The 14,274-nt window shown below is 39.3% G+C and overlaps 1 protein-coding gene across 2 annotated transcripts in view; it reads right to left on the bottom strand.

The window, feature by feature from the left end:
- LOC135289110 (zinc finger SWIM domain-containing protein 6-like) overlaps nt 1-14,274 on the bottom strand; it is a 323,558-nt gene that overhangs the window by 42,336 nt on the left and 266,948 nt on the right. For both annotated transcript variants that reach the window (XM_064402456.1, XM_064402455.1), the window contains 4 exons: nt 13,272-13,532; nt 9,961-10,096; nt 5,491-5,648; nt 4,803-4,966 (listed from right to left, as the gene is read on the bottom strand). In XM_064402456.1, coding sequence (XP_064258526.1) covers nt 4,803-4,966; nt 5,491-5,648; nt 9,961-10,096; nt 13,272-13,532 — 719 coding nt within the window. The remainder of the gene's footprint in view (nt 1-4,802; nt 4,967-5,490; nt 5,649-9,960; nt 10,097-13,271; nt 13,533-14,274) is intronic.

Consider the following 14,274-nt stretch of genomic DNA (forward strand, 5'->3'; position numbering starts at 1 on the left):
AAACACTGGTCTGTTATCAACACCCATCCAGCTACTAATGCAAAGTACAGCACTGTAAGGGCTGTGAACTTTACCTCAGTCAGACACAATACAGTGCTATAGCTAAAAGAATTTTCCAACATCTTCCCCCACTACTGCATAGACTCCTTCTTAAGGAAATATAACTTGTTCAGCAGCAATAGCTACCAAAGTGAATAACAGTTTTGTTCTCAAAGTTTCAAAGTTACTGACCCAAATTGAGGCCAGGATGGAAAATTACTATGACCATAGCCTACTGTCTTGTGGGCCTATAAACAGCAGTCTAAAAGGAGAGCCTGTCTTAGGTTGGAAATGGGGGGGTGTATTCTATTCCTATCTGATGGGGCAGTTATCTTCTGTTAATTCGGCAGTTTTCTTTATCTCTTCCACAACCAATCCTCCCTCTGGGAGATAGCTTCTGTTAGTGGGCCATTGAGTCTCACTACATGACTGACAAAAATTACATCATCCCATTGTGAGAAGCTCCGCCCAGAGGGAGGAGCCAAGCATTCCTAACTGGATATAATCAGAGATTTGGAAGACCACAAGCAGCCTTTTCCCACTGGATTCCCAGAGGAGCAGCCCTTTCCCAGTGGATTCCCAGAGGAAGACCAGGCCCATCTACACCATCACTGGATCTTCAGAGGAAGACTACACCCTTCTACAGGGTCACTGCTTCAATAGAACCACATCTGTCACTCCAGGAGGACTGCAGCCACCATTTCAATTGGACTGCTACCAACACCCTAACCCACAGGGTATCAGATCGTATTCTGACTCTGTCAGTGTTGTTTTGTATTACTGCATTGTTTTTGGGGGTTTTTTTCTTCCCTAATAAAGAACTGATATTCCTGCTCCCATATCTTTGCCTGAGAGCCCCTTAATTTCAAAATTATTACAATTCTGAGGGAGGGGGTTTACATTTTCCATTTCAAGGGAGGCTCCTGCCTTCCTTAGCAGACACCTGTCTTTTCAAACCAAGACAGAGTCTTTGAGCTTTCCCAGACTGCAGTGGGCTACAACCAGCAATCATCCACTGAGTGGAGTCTTTCAGAGTCAGCAAACTCAAATTTGCTATACTCGGAGGATTGCCAAACTATGACAATGGATCCTGGGCTGATACTCCCACTCCTCAAGGCTCAACCCTTTGCCCACTGAGAAGATGTAAAGGCATTCAAAGTGAGTATTTCACTGAATTAGATGGGAATTTTTCACAGGTATCTTGTACCGACTCTTTATGTCTGTGTGTGACAGTGTGAATATGCTATAGCAAATGTACCAGGAATGCTTCTCTCCTAGATTCTCAAGTTCATTAGATTTGTAAGTAAGTTGGGCCTGTGAGTTACTGTTGTGGTATAGTAAATTCTATATGAATCCTTTCTAATTCTTTGACTTAAGTAACGTGAAAAATGGTTTTTGTGATTTGTGTCAATTGGCAATGGAATGAGCAAATGCTTGTATCTGCTGTGTCAAAAATAGATGCATTCCCTGGGATAGCTACAAAGAACAGTTTTGAAACTTTCTGACCGAATAGCCAAATAAAGCATTAAAATAGAAGAAGTATAGTAAAGAGATGAGGTAGCAAGATGACTGGTGCTTAGAATAAAAGAGAGAAAGTTGTGGTAAAGCTAAGAGATATTGCAACAAAGCAACTAAATGCTTATGTATAATAAAAAGCTTGATGCACTTGACAAAATCATGTAGCAGACACCATTGTAAGGCCTCCCTCCAGAAAACCACAAGAAGGACAGAAAGCCAATGACCACCAGGAAAGATTATGAAATTGCTGATCCCAGCTTATTGATATTTTCTCATTCGGACTAACCAAGCACATTGGAAAATGCTTTGTAGGTTTAAAAACAGTATATATACTTTGCTGAACTTGTAAGTGGTGTGTGCTATTAGTGGAGCAGTGACTCCCTGGCCATCCAGTGCTGCTTGCTTTCTTTAAAATAAAAGATATAGAAATAAAATTTGGTTTGGCTATCAAAATTTTATAACAGTAATTGTTTAAGTTAAATGATGTTAAGTGCTGCTAAGTTTAAGTTAAATTAAGTGCTGTTGGGCCTTTAAATCGTATTAATCGTATTCCTTTTTATCTTTACCCTTTCCTATCCTTTTGTCTGCCCCCCCCCCCAGCCTCCACATAGATAATTTTGGGTTTATTTTAATTTTGATTGGTTGATTTTGTATTTTTGTTTGCTTTTTTCTCTGTGTGTTTTATCCATCTAGTAAGTAGTAGAGTGAACCTTGCCACAAACTTTGTCATGCTGTTGTTTTTATATGAAACTTGTTTTTGTTGATACCTTTGCCAGGGATTCTTCAAGTGACCTTAAAACACCCATTCACACTCCACCCCCTCCATTACACAGTCAGCCGATTCCCCCCCCCCACCTTACCTGCCCTGCCCATCCCTCCTAAGGAGCCTGTAACCACCCACCATGGCAATGAACACCTTTTTGTAGGTAAAACACCTTCTCTTTTAGTATGCTTCTGCTATCAATATTGTTATTGTGTGTGTCTTATTCCATTGTGTTGTGCTTTCAGTAAATTGTTATCTCAAACAATAGTCTCTGCTTTTGTCCCTCCCTTACTGGGTAGGGTGAGGGAAGGGGAGTGGCTTATTTGGAGTGTAACTTCTGGCTGGTGTTAAAACCAGCACACTCGCCAAATACAAATCAAGTGATCACCTGCACTAACTTGCTCAGCAGTTCTGCCAGCAGTACCTGTCAGTGTGTGTGTGGTAACACTGACATTGATGTAGCATGCAGCAGTTAAATGGAGAAACAGAAGCCCCTCCTGTACCTGCAGATCTCAGAGTGTCTGCACCAGTAAGGTTCTGAAGGACAGAATACACCTGAGATGTTCCATGTCCATTTGGCCACATTTCCCACAGCTAGTTTAAATGCCTTCCCTCTTCTGACTCACATAACACATGCTGCCATTGGAAATATGGAGAAAGAACCCAGGAGCCCAAATATTACTCCCAAATCTAGACCAATATAAGAAGCTTTTCTGTCATGGAAATCTCAGTGACAGAGTTGTGAAATTGTTGTTATCACCTCCTCAGCCCAACAATGACAAGTTGGTCTGGTGAGGACACTGCTGTTCAGTTTGTCGTGTGAGGGGAGAAATAGAGTTTTATAGGGCAGATGTCATAAGCAATCAGTTACTAGATAGTGAACATAGGCAATCAAATTGCCATTAGGTCGGGAGGCAGGAGAGGGGAAAGCATCTGTAGGCCACTGAAGACATTGCTGACACTACAAGACTTCTACAGGAAAAATGTTACTGTAGAAATCTATATAGCTGTGAGTTACTACCAGAAAACTTATATGCATCTTCCTTCTGGAAAGTAAACTACCTTTAAGGTTTTTAAATCATCTTAGTAAGTTTGGGGCTGACAGTGGACATGTTCTACACCAGTTTATTCCAAACACTGGATTTACAAGAAAGTACAGGTTCATGATATTTCTTTCACTAGATCTTACTGAAGAGATTCTGATGACACCATCATCCACACAGGGGTATCCATGAACACAGTGATATCCAAAGTGTGCTGCTACCACTGAATGACACTTGGTAAATGCTTGAGGTGACATTCGAGTCAATCATTAGAATCTTTCTCAAGTAAACAAACATTTAAGCCAGAAAGGTGATGTGAAGGAAAAAAAAGAGAGCAGATTTCCACAGCAATCTTCAGAAGAGGAAAGGCTAACAAAACACAATCTCAGGTTTCTGACTTTAGCTTCTGAAAATCTAGAATAGTCAAATAGTAGCTTTCTTTGGCATGAGAAGAAACCAGGATAATATCCTTTCCCCAGAAGTCTTATCTTTGTTTACTGAAGCAGAGTAATAAATTATTTTCTGATCTTTGAATTTTTTGAGGTTTTGTTTTTTCTTGTTTTCAAGAATTCCCTGAAGAAAGATGAAGAGATTTATTTTTGTTGAAATGAACTGTGCAAACCCCAAGATTCATCAGTGTAAGGCAATATTACTCCAGATACCTAAAAACTTATCTGTCTTCTTTCAACCTGTGAAGTCTCTCATAAGAGCCCAAAAACTGATCTGAGGTTCTTGCACACATCAAGCTGAGACTGATACAGATAACCATCCCACAGCTTGTGGAGTGCAGGATTTGATGGAAGAAGTGAGAGGTACAGTCTGCCTTGAAACAAGTCATTATAATTTACCTTGGCTTCCTCTAGTAATTCATCAAGAACCTACAAAATGTCATTTGAGGTAAAGGAAGGGAAAATGGGAGGAATAACAAGAAACCTCTCAAGGCCATGGAAAAGATCTGCAAAAGCAAGTCCAGAGGAGGGCCATATAGATGGTTGCTCTGAGCAACCTGATCTAGTTGAAGATGTCCCTGCTCATTGCAAGGGGGTTGGACTAGATGACCTTTAAAGGTCCCTTGCAACCCAAACTATTCAATTATACTATTATTTCTGGCAAGCAGAATAATTTTGCTCTCTAGCCATCCCTACATATACTCCCAAACCCCTTGCACTGGTCCTTTCTTACCCCTGAACAGAGGAATGCCCTTCAGCCAGCTGCTCCAAGCTCTCTCTTCCACTCAAATTGCACAAAGGGACTGCACAGATCCTTGCTCTATATTTACCAGTTAACTGTGCTTTACATCAGAAAACAGAATAAAAAAATTCCAGACAAAGCCCAAAGAGGGTCTTTGAGAGGCTCCTCAGTGATTTAAAGAGCTGTACCCACCAACACAGGGTCAAATTCCTGTCTTCTACTATAGTAATAATGAACGAAGGAAATACCTGAAGGCCCAACTCCAAAGAAACTTTCAGAAGAGTGATATCTGGCAAGCTGTCCATGAGTGTTGCTATTTTAAATGCATCCTGGGCAAGTTTGAAGATGTGTGATGAGGAGTGGATATTTTTCTGAATGGATTCTAACACTGTTTCCAGCCTCTGAACATCACCTGCAAGGTGTAAACAGAATCACCAAAACAGAACAAGCTTCCAAAATAGACAGAAATGCATTATAATTGAGCTTGCCTTTGCTATGAAATAGTACAATGTTTCAGTTATGCACATTTTAATTTTATAAACCTTCCATAATGAAATTACATGAACAAAAGATACAAGACCACAAATTCCTCTAGTGCCTGATGGTGTTAGTATAGTACATGGCCAAAAGTCATCTCAATTTGTGAATTTTAGATGTTATTTGTCTACTCCTGGGTTTCCCACTCTATATTATGTCAGAAGAACAAAAAGCTGTCTCATCAGCCTCAAATCAAACCCATCTGGCTACTATGTAGCTAGTTTAACCACTTTTCTAGAAAATTAAGTGACAGGTTTAAGTCAGTTCAGTTTGTTTTTCCCATTTCAAGCTCCCGTCAGACTGTGATTTGAATTCCTAAACAGAAGTTTTATAATCTGTTTATTTAATGAAATATTAAAAGCATGCACTTAGTTGAGTACGTAATTGACAGCAATGTACCTTTGGCTGCTGTCAACATGGTAGATGCCAGCTCACACTGCTGGGATTCGATGTGACTTAGGGTGAACCAGCGGGGATACCGGTTTGGAACAACTGATGCAATGTGGTGTGGACGGGATGTATCTCCCAAAGGAGCCATTGATTCCAATACTAGCAACCTGGAATAAGAAAGAAATACTCTTTCATCAAATCATTATTATATTAGGTTACTCATAAGCAAAACTAAAGCTGCAAGAACACTTGACCTTGTTTATTAAATGTTCAGTTTTGGTATAAAGATATTGGAAAACCACTTATTTTCTTGGGGAATCTTAAAAGTCCATTTGCCAAACATGCCTACATCAGCAGGCATCTGTAAGAATTCACAGGACAATTAAGTCATTGTGCTGGTTTTGGCTGAGGTAGGGTGAATTTTCTTCATGGTGGCTAGTATCGGGCTATGTTTTGGATTTGTGGTCTTTGCTGCTTTTTGCACTGCCAAACTGGCAAGGAGGCTGGGGGCGCATGGGAGGTAGGGAGGAGACACAGCTAGGACAGGTGACCCAAACTGACAAAAAGGATATTTCAGACCATATGGCCTCATGCTCATTATATAAATTGAGGGGAAGAAGGAGGACACCTCTATATAGCTCTATATATGTAAAAATAAAATATATATAAATTCCCCAGCTGATTTTTCCAAGCACAAAAGGGGGAGAAAAAAATGCATTATTAAATAGTTTCAACAAACAGGAAAAATCCGAAGCAACATAATGCAAAAAGGATTATTAGGTTATGAGTAACAGCAAATGGACAAAGATCATGAAAGGAAAATTTCCTGTCACTTTGAATTTCATTGCCAGCTTCTATGTTCCTTTGCTGTGAAAAGAAATGCTGTTTGTTGTGAATTGGTGGCTTTCATGCAATTCTGTCAAGATTAGGGAACATTATAACAAGCACAAGCAGATTTAGCATTCTTCACTTTTTTGCCCTCTGAAACATCAATTATTTAGTTAGGTTTTAGCAAAGCTACTTTGTGATTAAACATCACCATTAAAGGCTAAGTCACAAAGCCTGGGTTGAAATTCAGGCTTAACAGGGAATCAGCCAAACGAAGCCAAACATTTGAGTTCATACTCCAAGTGAACAGTCAACTAAGTCACTGCAGATCCACATTCTCCAAGACTGTACTCCATATGTTTCAGTGCTGCAAGCAGAGAACTGTAGACAAAAGTGACCATCAAGGATAGCACACCCTGTCCTTGCAGCCCTGAGGTGCATGCACGAAAGGCCTTATGGTCTCAAATTCTATTGATTTCACACTGAGTGTTCCACACACTAAAAGAAAATGAAAAAAAAAAATTGCAACAGATGATGTTGAATGCAGAGAGGCAAAATACTCCACAGTTGCCGTCATGGGTCAATGACCTGTGTAGACTGACACTAAACACTTATGTCTGGAGAGCAACTAGCTGTTGTCTTGGGAAGTTAGCTTCTTTCATAAATATTCAAGTGAAGGAAGAAATATGTTTGACTTCTAAAAGCATGAGCATCCATGCAGATTTCTATGTGGAAACATTTTACCCATGTCATAAAGGAAGAGATGGTTAAATTTCCCTCTTCTGATCCATTCCACCTCACAAACATGAGACATACATTTGTATTGGGTTTGCACAGCCAGGTTTTGGTAGTGGAGGAGCTACAGGGGTGGTTTCTGTGAGAAGCTGCTAGAAGCTTCCACAGCGTCCGGCAAAGCCAATCCCTGGTCGCTCCAAAAATGGATGGGCCACTGGTCAAGGTTGAGTCAACTAGAAATGGTGGTAACATATTTAAGAAAGAAAACCAGAAATTGTTGCGCAGTTATAATTTCAGCCAGAGAAGAGTGGGGTGAGAGCATGTGAGAAGAACAACTCTGCAGACACAAAGGTCAGTGAAGAAGAAGGGGGAGGAGATGGTCCAGGCACCGGAGCTGGGATTCCTCTGCAGCCCATAGTGAAGAACACAGTGAAGCAGGCTGCTCTCCTGAAGCCCATGGAGGTCCATGGGGATGCAGAGATCCACCCGCAACCCATGCTGGAGCCCCATGCCAGAGCAGGTGGATGCCTGAAAGAAGGCTATGACCTCGAGGGAGACCCCTGGGGACAGGGTCCCACACTGGAGCAACCTGTCCTTGGAGGACTGCACCCCGTGGAAGAGTGACCCACGCTGCAGCAGTTTGGGGCCGACTATTGCCTGTGGAATGGACTCACTGCAGCAGTTTGCAGAGAACTGTTGCTTGTGAGATGGACTCGCATCGGAGAAATTCAAGGAGAACTGTCTCCCATGGGAAGGACCTCACAGTGGAGCAGGGGAATGACTCCTCTCCCTGAGCAGCAGGTGATGAATTGACCATAACCCCCATTCCCTGTCTCCTTGTGCTGCTGGGGTAGGAGGCAGAGCTGGAGGGAGGAAGGATCATGGGAAAGGTGTTTTTAAGGTTTTATTTTACTTCTTGTTATCCTGCTCTGATTTTGTTAGTGTAATAAATTCAGTGCATATCTCTACATTGAGCCTGTTTTGCCCGTGATGGTATTTGATGAGCGATATCTCCTGGTCCTTATCTCAACCCATGAACCCTTTGTTAAATTTTCTCTCCCCTGTCCAACTGTGGAGGGGAGTGAGAGAGTGGCCTTGGTGGGTGCCTGCTGTCCAATCAGTGTCAACCCACTATAATATTCAATCTTCCTGTTTTCTTTCTTCCTTCCCCATCTCAAAACAACATTTAGGTTTAGTTAGTTATTAATTTGGTTTTTATCAGGAGTGTTTTGTATACTGAAGTATCACTTTGGCGTGAATGAAAAAAGTATCTAACATTCTTTATAAGAATTTTTGAGAAGTTTCAAGGAACACAGACAGACATGGAACAGAAAGTGTCTGCATCTTCTGTCACCACAGTTCAAAGTTCAAGATAGCAGTCCACATTTCTTAAGAGTGCCAAATATATTACAAAATATTAAAAATGCATAAGTAAATAATATTAAAAAGCTGAACGCCCATCTGCCTTAAAAGTGGTGCCAAAAGAGCTATGGAGAACAGTCCTGATTATGCTGATGTCTCCTGTGATTTTACCAGCTAGAAACAAACAGATAACTCTTTCTTATACTGGTCTGTTTGAGAAGTAACTTCTTTGGCCATGATGGCAGCTTCAAGCCAAAAGGTGGCTGGAGCTCCCCATAATCAACTAGAGATTTGGATTTTTCAGTGCCTTGCTTGTTTTTCCAGTTGAGAAAGGAAATTTTCAGAAAAGAAGTTATCAGTTATGATTTGTTTCTGGGGAAAGCCCAAACACTTCTTCAAGAGGAATGGCATGTTTCCATAACATTCACTGAAGCATTCAGTGCACTATGCAAAGCTACTCATAGCTTTGCATACTCTATTCTAGCCTTTTAATGTGGTCTCGGTTGTTTAGTTTAAGGAGGAAAACTCCCCACAATCTCTGAGAAACACTTTAAGGTACTGACTGAAATTGAATGCAAGGATACAAGTGTACTTTATAAAACTGATCTTTTTAAATTGTAATTCTAAAAATTCGAATTCAAAAATTCTAACTGTAAGTAGCAAGTATGCAAAGTTGCTTATCATATTTCTTACATTCCTTCCCTAACATCCACTATTAGACACTCTTGGAGGCAAAAAAACCCCAAACAGGCTGAGCAGACCTTTGCCCTGACTTGATGGTAGCTATGTTTTGTTCTTATGCATGTCTTCCCATTTAGTCCTTTGAACGTGGGACTATTTTCTCTTCATTTGGCTTTCTAGAGTGTGCTACTTTTGGCTGTGATAGAGTTAATTTTCTTCCCAGTGGCTGGTATGGGACTGTGTTTTGGATTTGTGCTGAACACAGGGTTGATAATATAGAGATGTTTTCGTTATTGCTGAGAAGGGCTTACACAGAGCCAAGGCCTTTGCTGCTATTTGTACTGCCACTCTGGGGAGAGGCTGGGGGTGCATGGGAAGTTAGGAGGAGGCACAGCCAAGACAGGTGACCCAAACTGACCAAAGGGATATTTCAGACCATATGACATCATGATCAGTATATAAAGTGAGGGGAAGCAGCTAAGCAGCAGATGATCCTAAGACTGCTAGTGGGATGCCTCTGCTCATTTCCTTGCCACTAGCATTATACACACGCAACCACATCAGTAAAAGAACACACACGTGTGCTAAAGCTGTTGTTCAATACAAAACCACAAGTCCCAATAGTGGAATTCTAGAAGGATTTGTAACATAGAATGCTGTTTTAAAGTTGTATATAAACACTAATTGTACATTTATGAATTATACTGTAGTTAGTACAGAGATCGATTGCTTTTACAGATGACAAAACCAAAGTAATTTCTCCTTAAACAGAACAATGCTTTTAGGAAAAAAGGCTAGGTCTTGACTACCAAGCTTTTTCCTGTTTTTCAAACAGCTACTTGTGTTCTTTCTAGATGACTTGTGAATACATACCGCATGGCTCTCAGTGCACTTTTGAATGCCAATTCAGCATCATGAGGTAGGAGACAGGTGAAAAGATACTTGGCAAATGTGTGCATTGGAACACTGTCTCGATGGATGACTTCACCTAAACCACTATATGGTCCAGCTGTGGGAAAGAAAAAGAGAATATCAGTCTTTATAGACTGTTAAAACTCAACTTCTGGACCTTTAGAACCCATTCATTACACCGTGAGTTAGAGTTGGTATTCAGAGACAGCTTGCTGTACAAAAGGTAAAGTTCTATTGATATGTCTGTGAAATATATTACAAGTATATTAAATGCCATTTATTCTTTGAGACAATAAGACACATTGCAAATTGCATAGTACTAAGCACACTACCAATGCACATACAAATGACAGAATGGTCCCAGGGCTCCATGGGGCTCATTCAGCAAATCTATGGTATGCAAAAGTAGAAGGTGATAATCCTAGCTTTGCCTCTGTGTAGTTATATAGTGTACATGAATTCCTATGAGCCCTCTGTTGGTTCATAATTGTGTTATCACAAATCCACAGGAAAAAAAAAAAAAAGTGGCTACAGTGGAAAACCAGGTATTTTTAATTGAATTTACATGACTAATCAGTCCAGCAGCAACTGATCCTTATTATTGTCTCGCCTCACATTAAGCATTTAAATAACCCTTTGGTCTAGACTTGGTCTCCAGAGAAGACTAGGTCAGATCTTGCATCAAAGCTGTTTTTGTTAGTCTATTTTGCCACACAATCTTAAAAATTATGTTTGTTGTGGGGAAACTATTCCCATTGTTTGGGCGATAAATTTTGCTCACACTCAGTGCAGTACTTCATGACAACAGTGTTAAGAATGACAACAGAAATGACAATTTAAAAAAATGCATGAAACCGCTGAGTTCTGATTATTCATAGTACATAGGAATTCCATTTTTGCATTTTTCCTGCAACCTTAAGACTGTTATTCTTATTAATAGGAACATTGTGTCAAGTAGTTTTTTTACTTCAGTGGCTAGAGGTTCAGATATTAAACATCACAAGATACAGAATAAGAATCTTAAGTATTATTGGACAATTATTGCACAAATAACAGCCAGCAATCCTAGAAGTTACCACTTCCTCCTCTACTAGAGATTCCAACCCACCACACTTGGATGGATGAATGACTGTGTGACACACTTCTTCATTGCAGTCACATGTATCAGTTTCTGTCTGTGGTTCAAACTAACATGACTGACCCTTCAATGAAGCAGATGAGGAGTGCTCTCAAAATTTATTCAATCACTTCTGCTGCATGAGATGACTAACTCCATGAGAGAGAAATGTTAACAACTTAGACCAGCACAGCTGTTTAATAAATCTTTTTGACTGGTGCCTTAGCACAAAATGCAAAAGTAAAAATCACTAGGCATGAAAAAAATTCTGAGCTCCATAGGTGGGCATTTCTGAAGGCTGGAGCTAATCATCAATGATGATTCAGTAGGTGACAGTGCGTCTCAATAATTTTAAATTGAAAGCTGTTCAAAACTATCTGGCACTGCTTGTATGAAAGAAGCCATTTCATGTCTATTTGCCAGTTGGTGGTCCATTCAGAAACTCAGTTAGAAGACTAAGAATAAATGATGAAGCATTTATATGAAAATATATTCTGCCATTAACTTAGCAGTCAAGCAAAAAAACAGGACAGTTCTTGCAACACAGTCTTGTGTTCTGCTTTCCCATGCATTCAAATGGTATCTACACACAGCATGCATTAATCTGCATTAACAGCATAGAAATTAGCCTAACACTGGATTAAACTTTCTTTATTATATCTACAGAAGGTCAGCTATAAAACCACAATGGATATGATTAGAATCGTAAATCACTGCACATGTTTACCACCATGTGATCCGGCAGTTTCTGCCTAACCTGGAGTAAACTGAAGTTATTGCAGAAAAGCCAGATTTCTCAACACAGTAATGCAAGGCCACTGTTGCATGCTGCTCACCACAGTAATTTTGTAGTTAGCTATTTTAGCAGGTTTCCTGCTATGATCACTTGTTTACTACTCTAAGAAAAAAAAAGTATATCACTGATCACAGTTGTAAACTAGAAGTATCAGAGAAAACTTGAGAAAAATCCTGCCTTTTCCTCATACAGCATCCTGACCAATAAACAGATAAGGCAAATTGATTTTATAATTCATAGGATCCCTCTATGGTGGTGAATAGCTGGATCCAGCAAGAAGCTGTTCTTGTCCAAAGGCCATAAAGCAGCAACTCTCCTTATGCTACAGCTTCTCTACAGTTTCAAATGGTACCACCAGTAGGTACCAAAGTCTTTAAGGATCTGGGCAATAATAGTGACTCAAAGCTGAGAACCCTAAACAACATAGTGCATCTCCTCCATTAAAGAAATAGTTTTAAAAGACAAATGTCTTACAGAAAGAAAGTAAAACCTGACTGCTATGTAACAATCTTCACAACTTACCTAGAGCAGTATGAAACTCCCCACCATCCCTTGAGAAAGCACTGAAAACTTGGACCACACCTTTAGATACTTAATTTCCCTCCAGTTAAAAATGCCCAAAAACTAGAATAGCAATCTTAGAACCCACAAGATTACTCTTTGAAAATAAGGCTTAAGTGTTATATGTCAAGCCTTTTTAAAAGCTAAGGCAAAACCATGCACTTTTTGGTACAGATTTTATTGCAATACACAATTGCAATTCCCATAAAACAAGTTATTTGTCTTAATCAAAATTTAGTCACAAGATCAGGCCATAAGCCTTAATATTTGTCCATATATTTCAATTTTCAGGTATGATACAAACTTCAGAGGCAACTCATATTCCTAATTGCTACAAAGGAAATGTTATATTTCTGTCCCAGCAAATTTAAATGAATTTTCTGAGCTCTTCACTGGGGAATAGAGGTAAAAATCTTCATACATTTACAAAACTGCCAGTCATTTTTCAGGATACAAATGACATTTTGAAATTTACTACCCAAGAGATGTTGATGATAACTGATGTCTATATTATTAAATTGTGAGCCTGGCTTGTATAATTAGGATACTGAACAAATCTAAAGAAGAAAATTCAATAAAAAATTAAAATAAAGGCTTATAGGTTAGTAGATGTCTTATCTCCACAGTCATGTGATATCTGAAGTATGTTTGATTTTCATAAGAGATTGGAAATAAAATCTTGCTGGAGTTCAACATCAGAAAACATCTTAACTATATAAGGCAGTTTCCACTGGAATTTCGTGGGCTTGTGTAAGTGAAGACAGTTTTAAAAAGCAGTTAGCATCTATGTTGAGCTACCTTCTAATAGGAAGACTGCTTGTTTTCGAAAAATCTTCACCAGAGTATCATCCAATTCAATTTCCTGTAGCTTAGAAATGAGCTGTTCCTCATTTCGACAAACCTTCTCTTGTGCATACAAGCCATCTGGCATTATTCGTTGCTGTCCCAGCCCTATCAGTGCTACTTCCACAGCCAGTGTTAAATAAGATTCCCCTTCTTGTAAAAACTTGTGTGCAGGCAGGTGCTGGTACTCCAGAGATTTGCATTGCCCCATGTTCTCTGTAAAGAGCGACACAAAGAACAACACATCAGGAAATCATTAAAATCCATAATCTGCCTATAATGCCACATTTTCAAATTCTTCCTCTGCCAGTATCCATTTAAAAAAAATATTTAAATTATGAGTGCAATGACAATATCCAATCATCCAGTATAAACTACCTGATCCAATTTCACATCACAGAAATACACAAAACAATTAGGTTTTAAAAAATCCACTCTAGTAAAAATAAAAGTTTTCATTTTAAACTGCATGATTTGGAGAAAGGCAGTTTCTCCAGCTTTGTGTTAATAAGGCAAACATTGGATGATCTATTTCAGTTTTTTCCCTAACCCATTTCTGTATCTCCTTAAAGCTTTGATGTTGTATAAGTGGAAAGGGAAGGTGCGTATACACCTGCATAGATTTCAGTTGAAGCTATTAGGATTATGCAAATACAGTAGGCCTGGGAACTCCACAATTTTAAAGCATTGTTTGCTAAAGCTCTTTTCATGATTTTTATTTGTCAGTTGCATTTATGATAAACACACAATGTTTCTGACTTTTATTAGCACTAGAAATGCTACTTTTAATAAAAATTACTTGTAAATTCCACACAGACCAAGCCATAAATTGCTTTAAAGAGTATTACTGATTGATTTGGCACTTCACCAATACACCATATGACAAAATGCTATATCAACCTCTAGCAGTTTACAGTCTAGTTTGGGAACCAAAAGTTGCAATGTACAGATGTAAAGA

This window comes from Passer domesticus, chromosome W (assembly GCF_036417665.1).
Source record: "Passer domesticus isolate bPasDom1 chromosome W, bPasDom1.hap1, whole genome shotgun sequence".
Lineage (NCBI taxonomy): Eukaryota > Metazoa > Chordata > Aves > Passeriformes > Passeridae > Passer > Passer domesticus.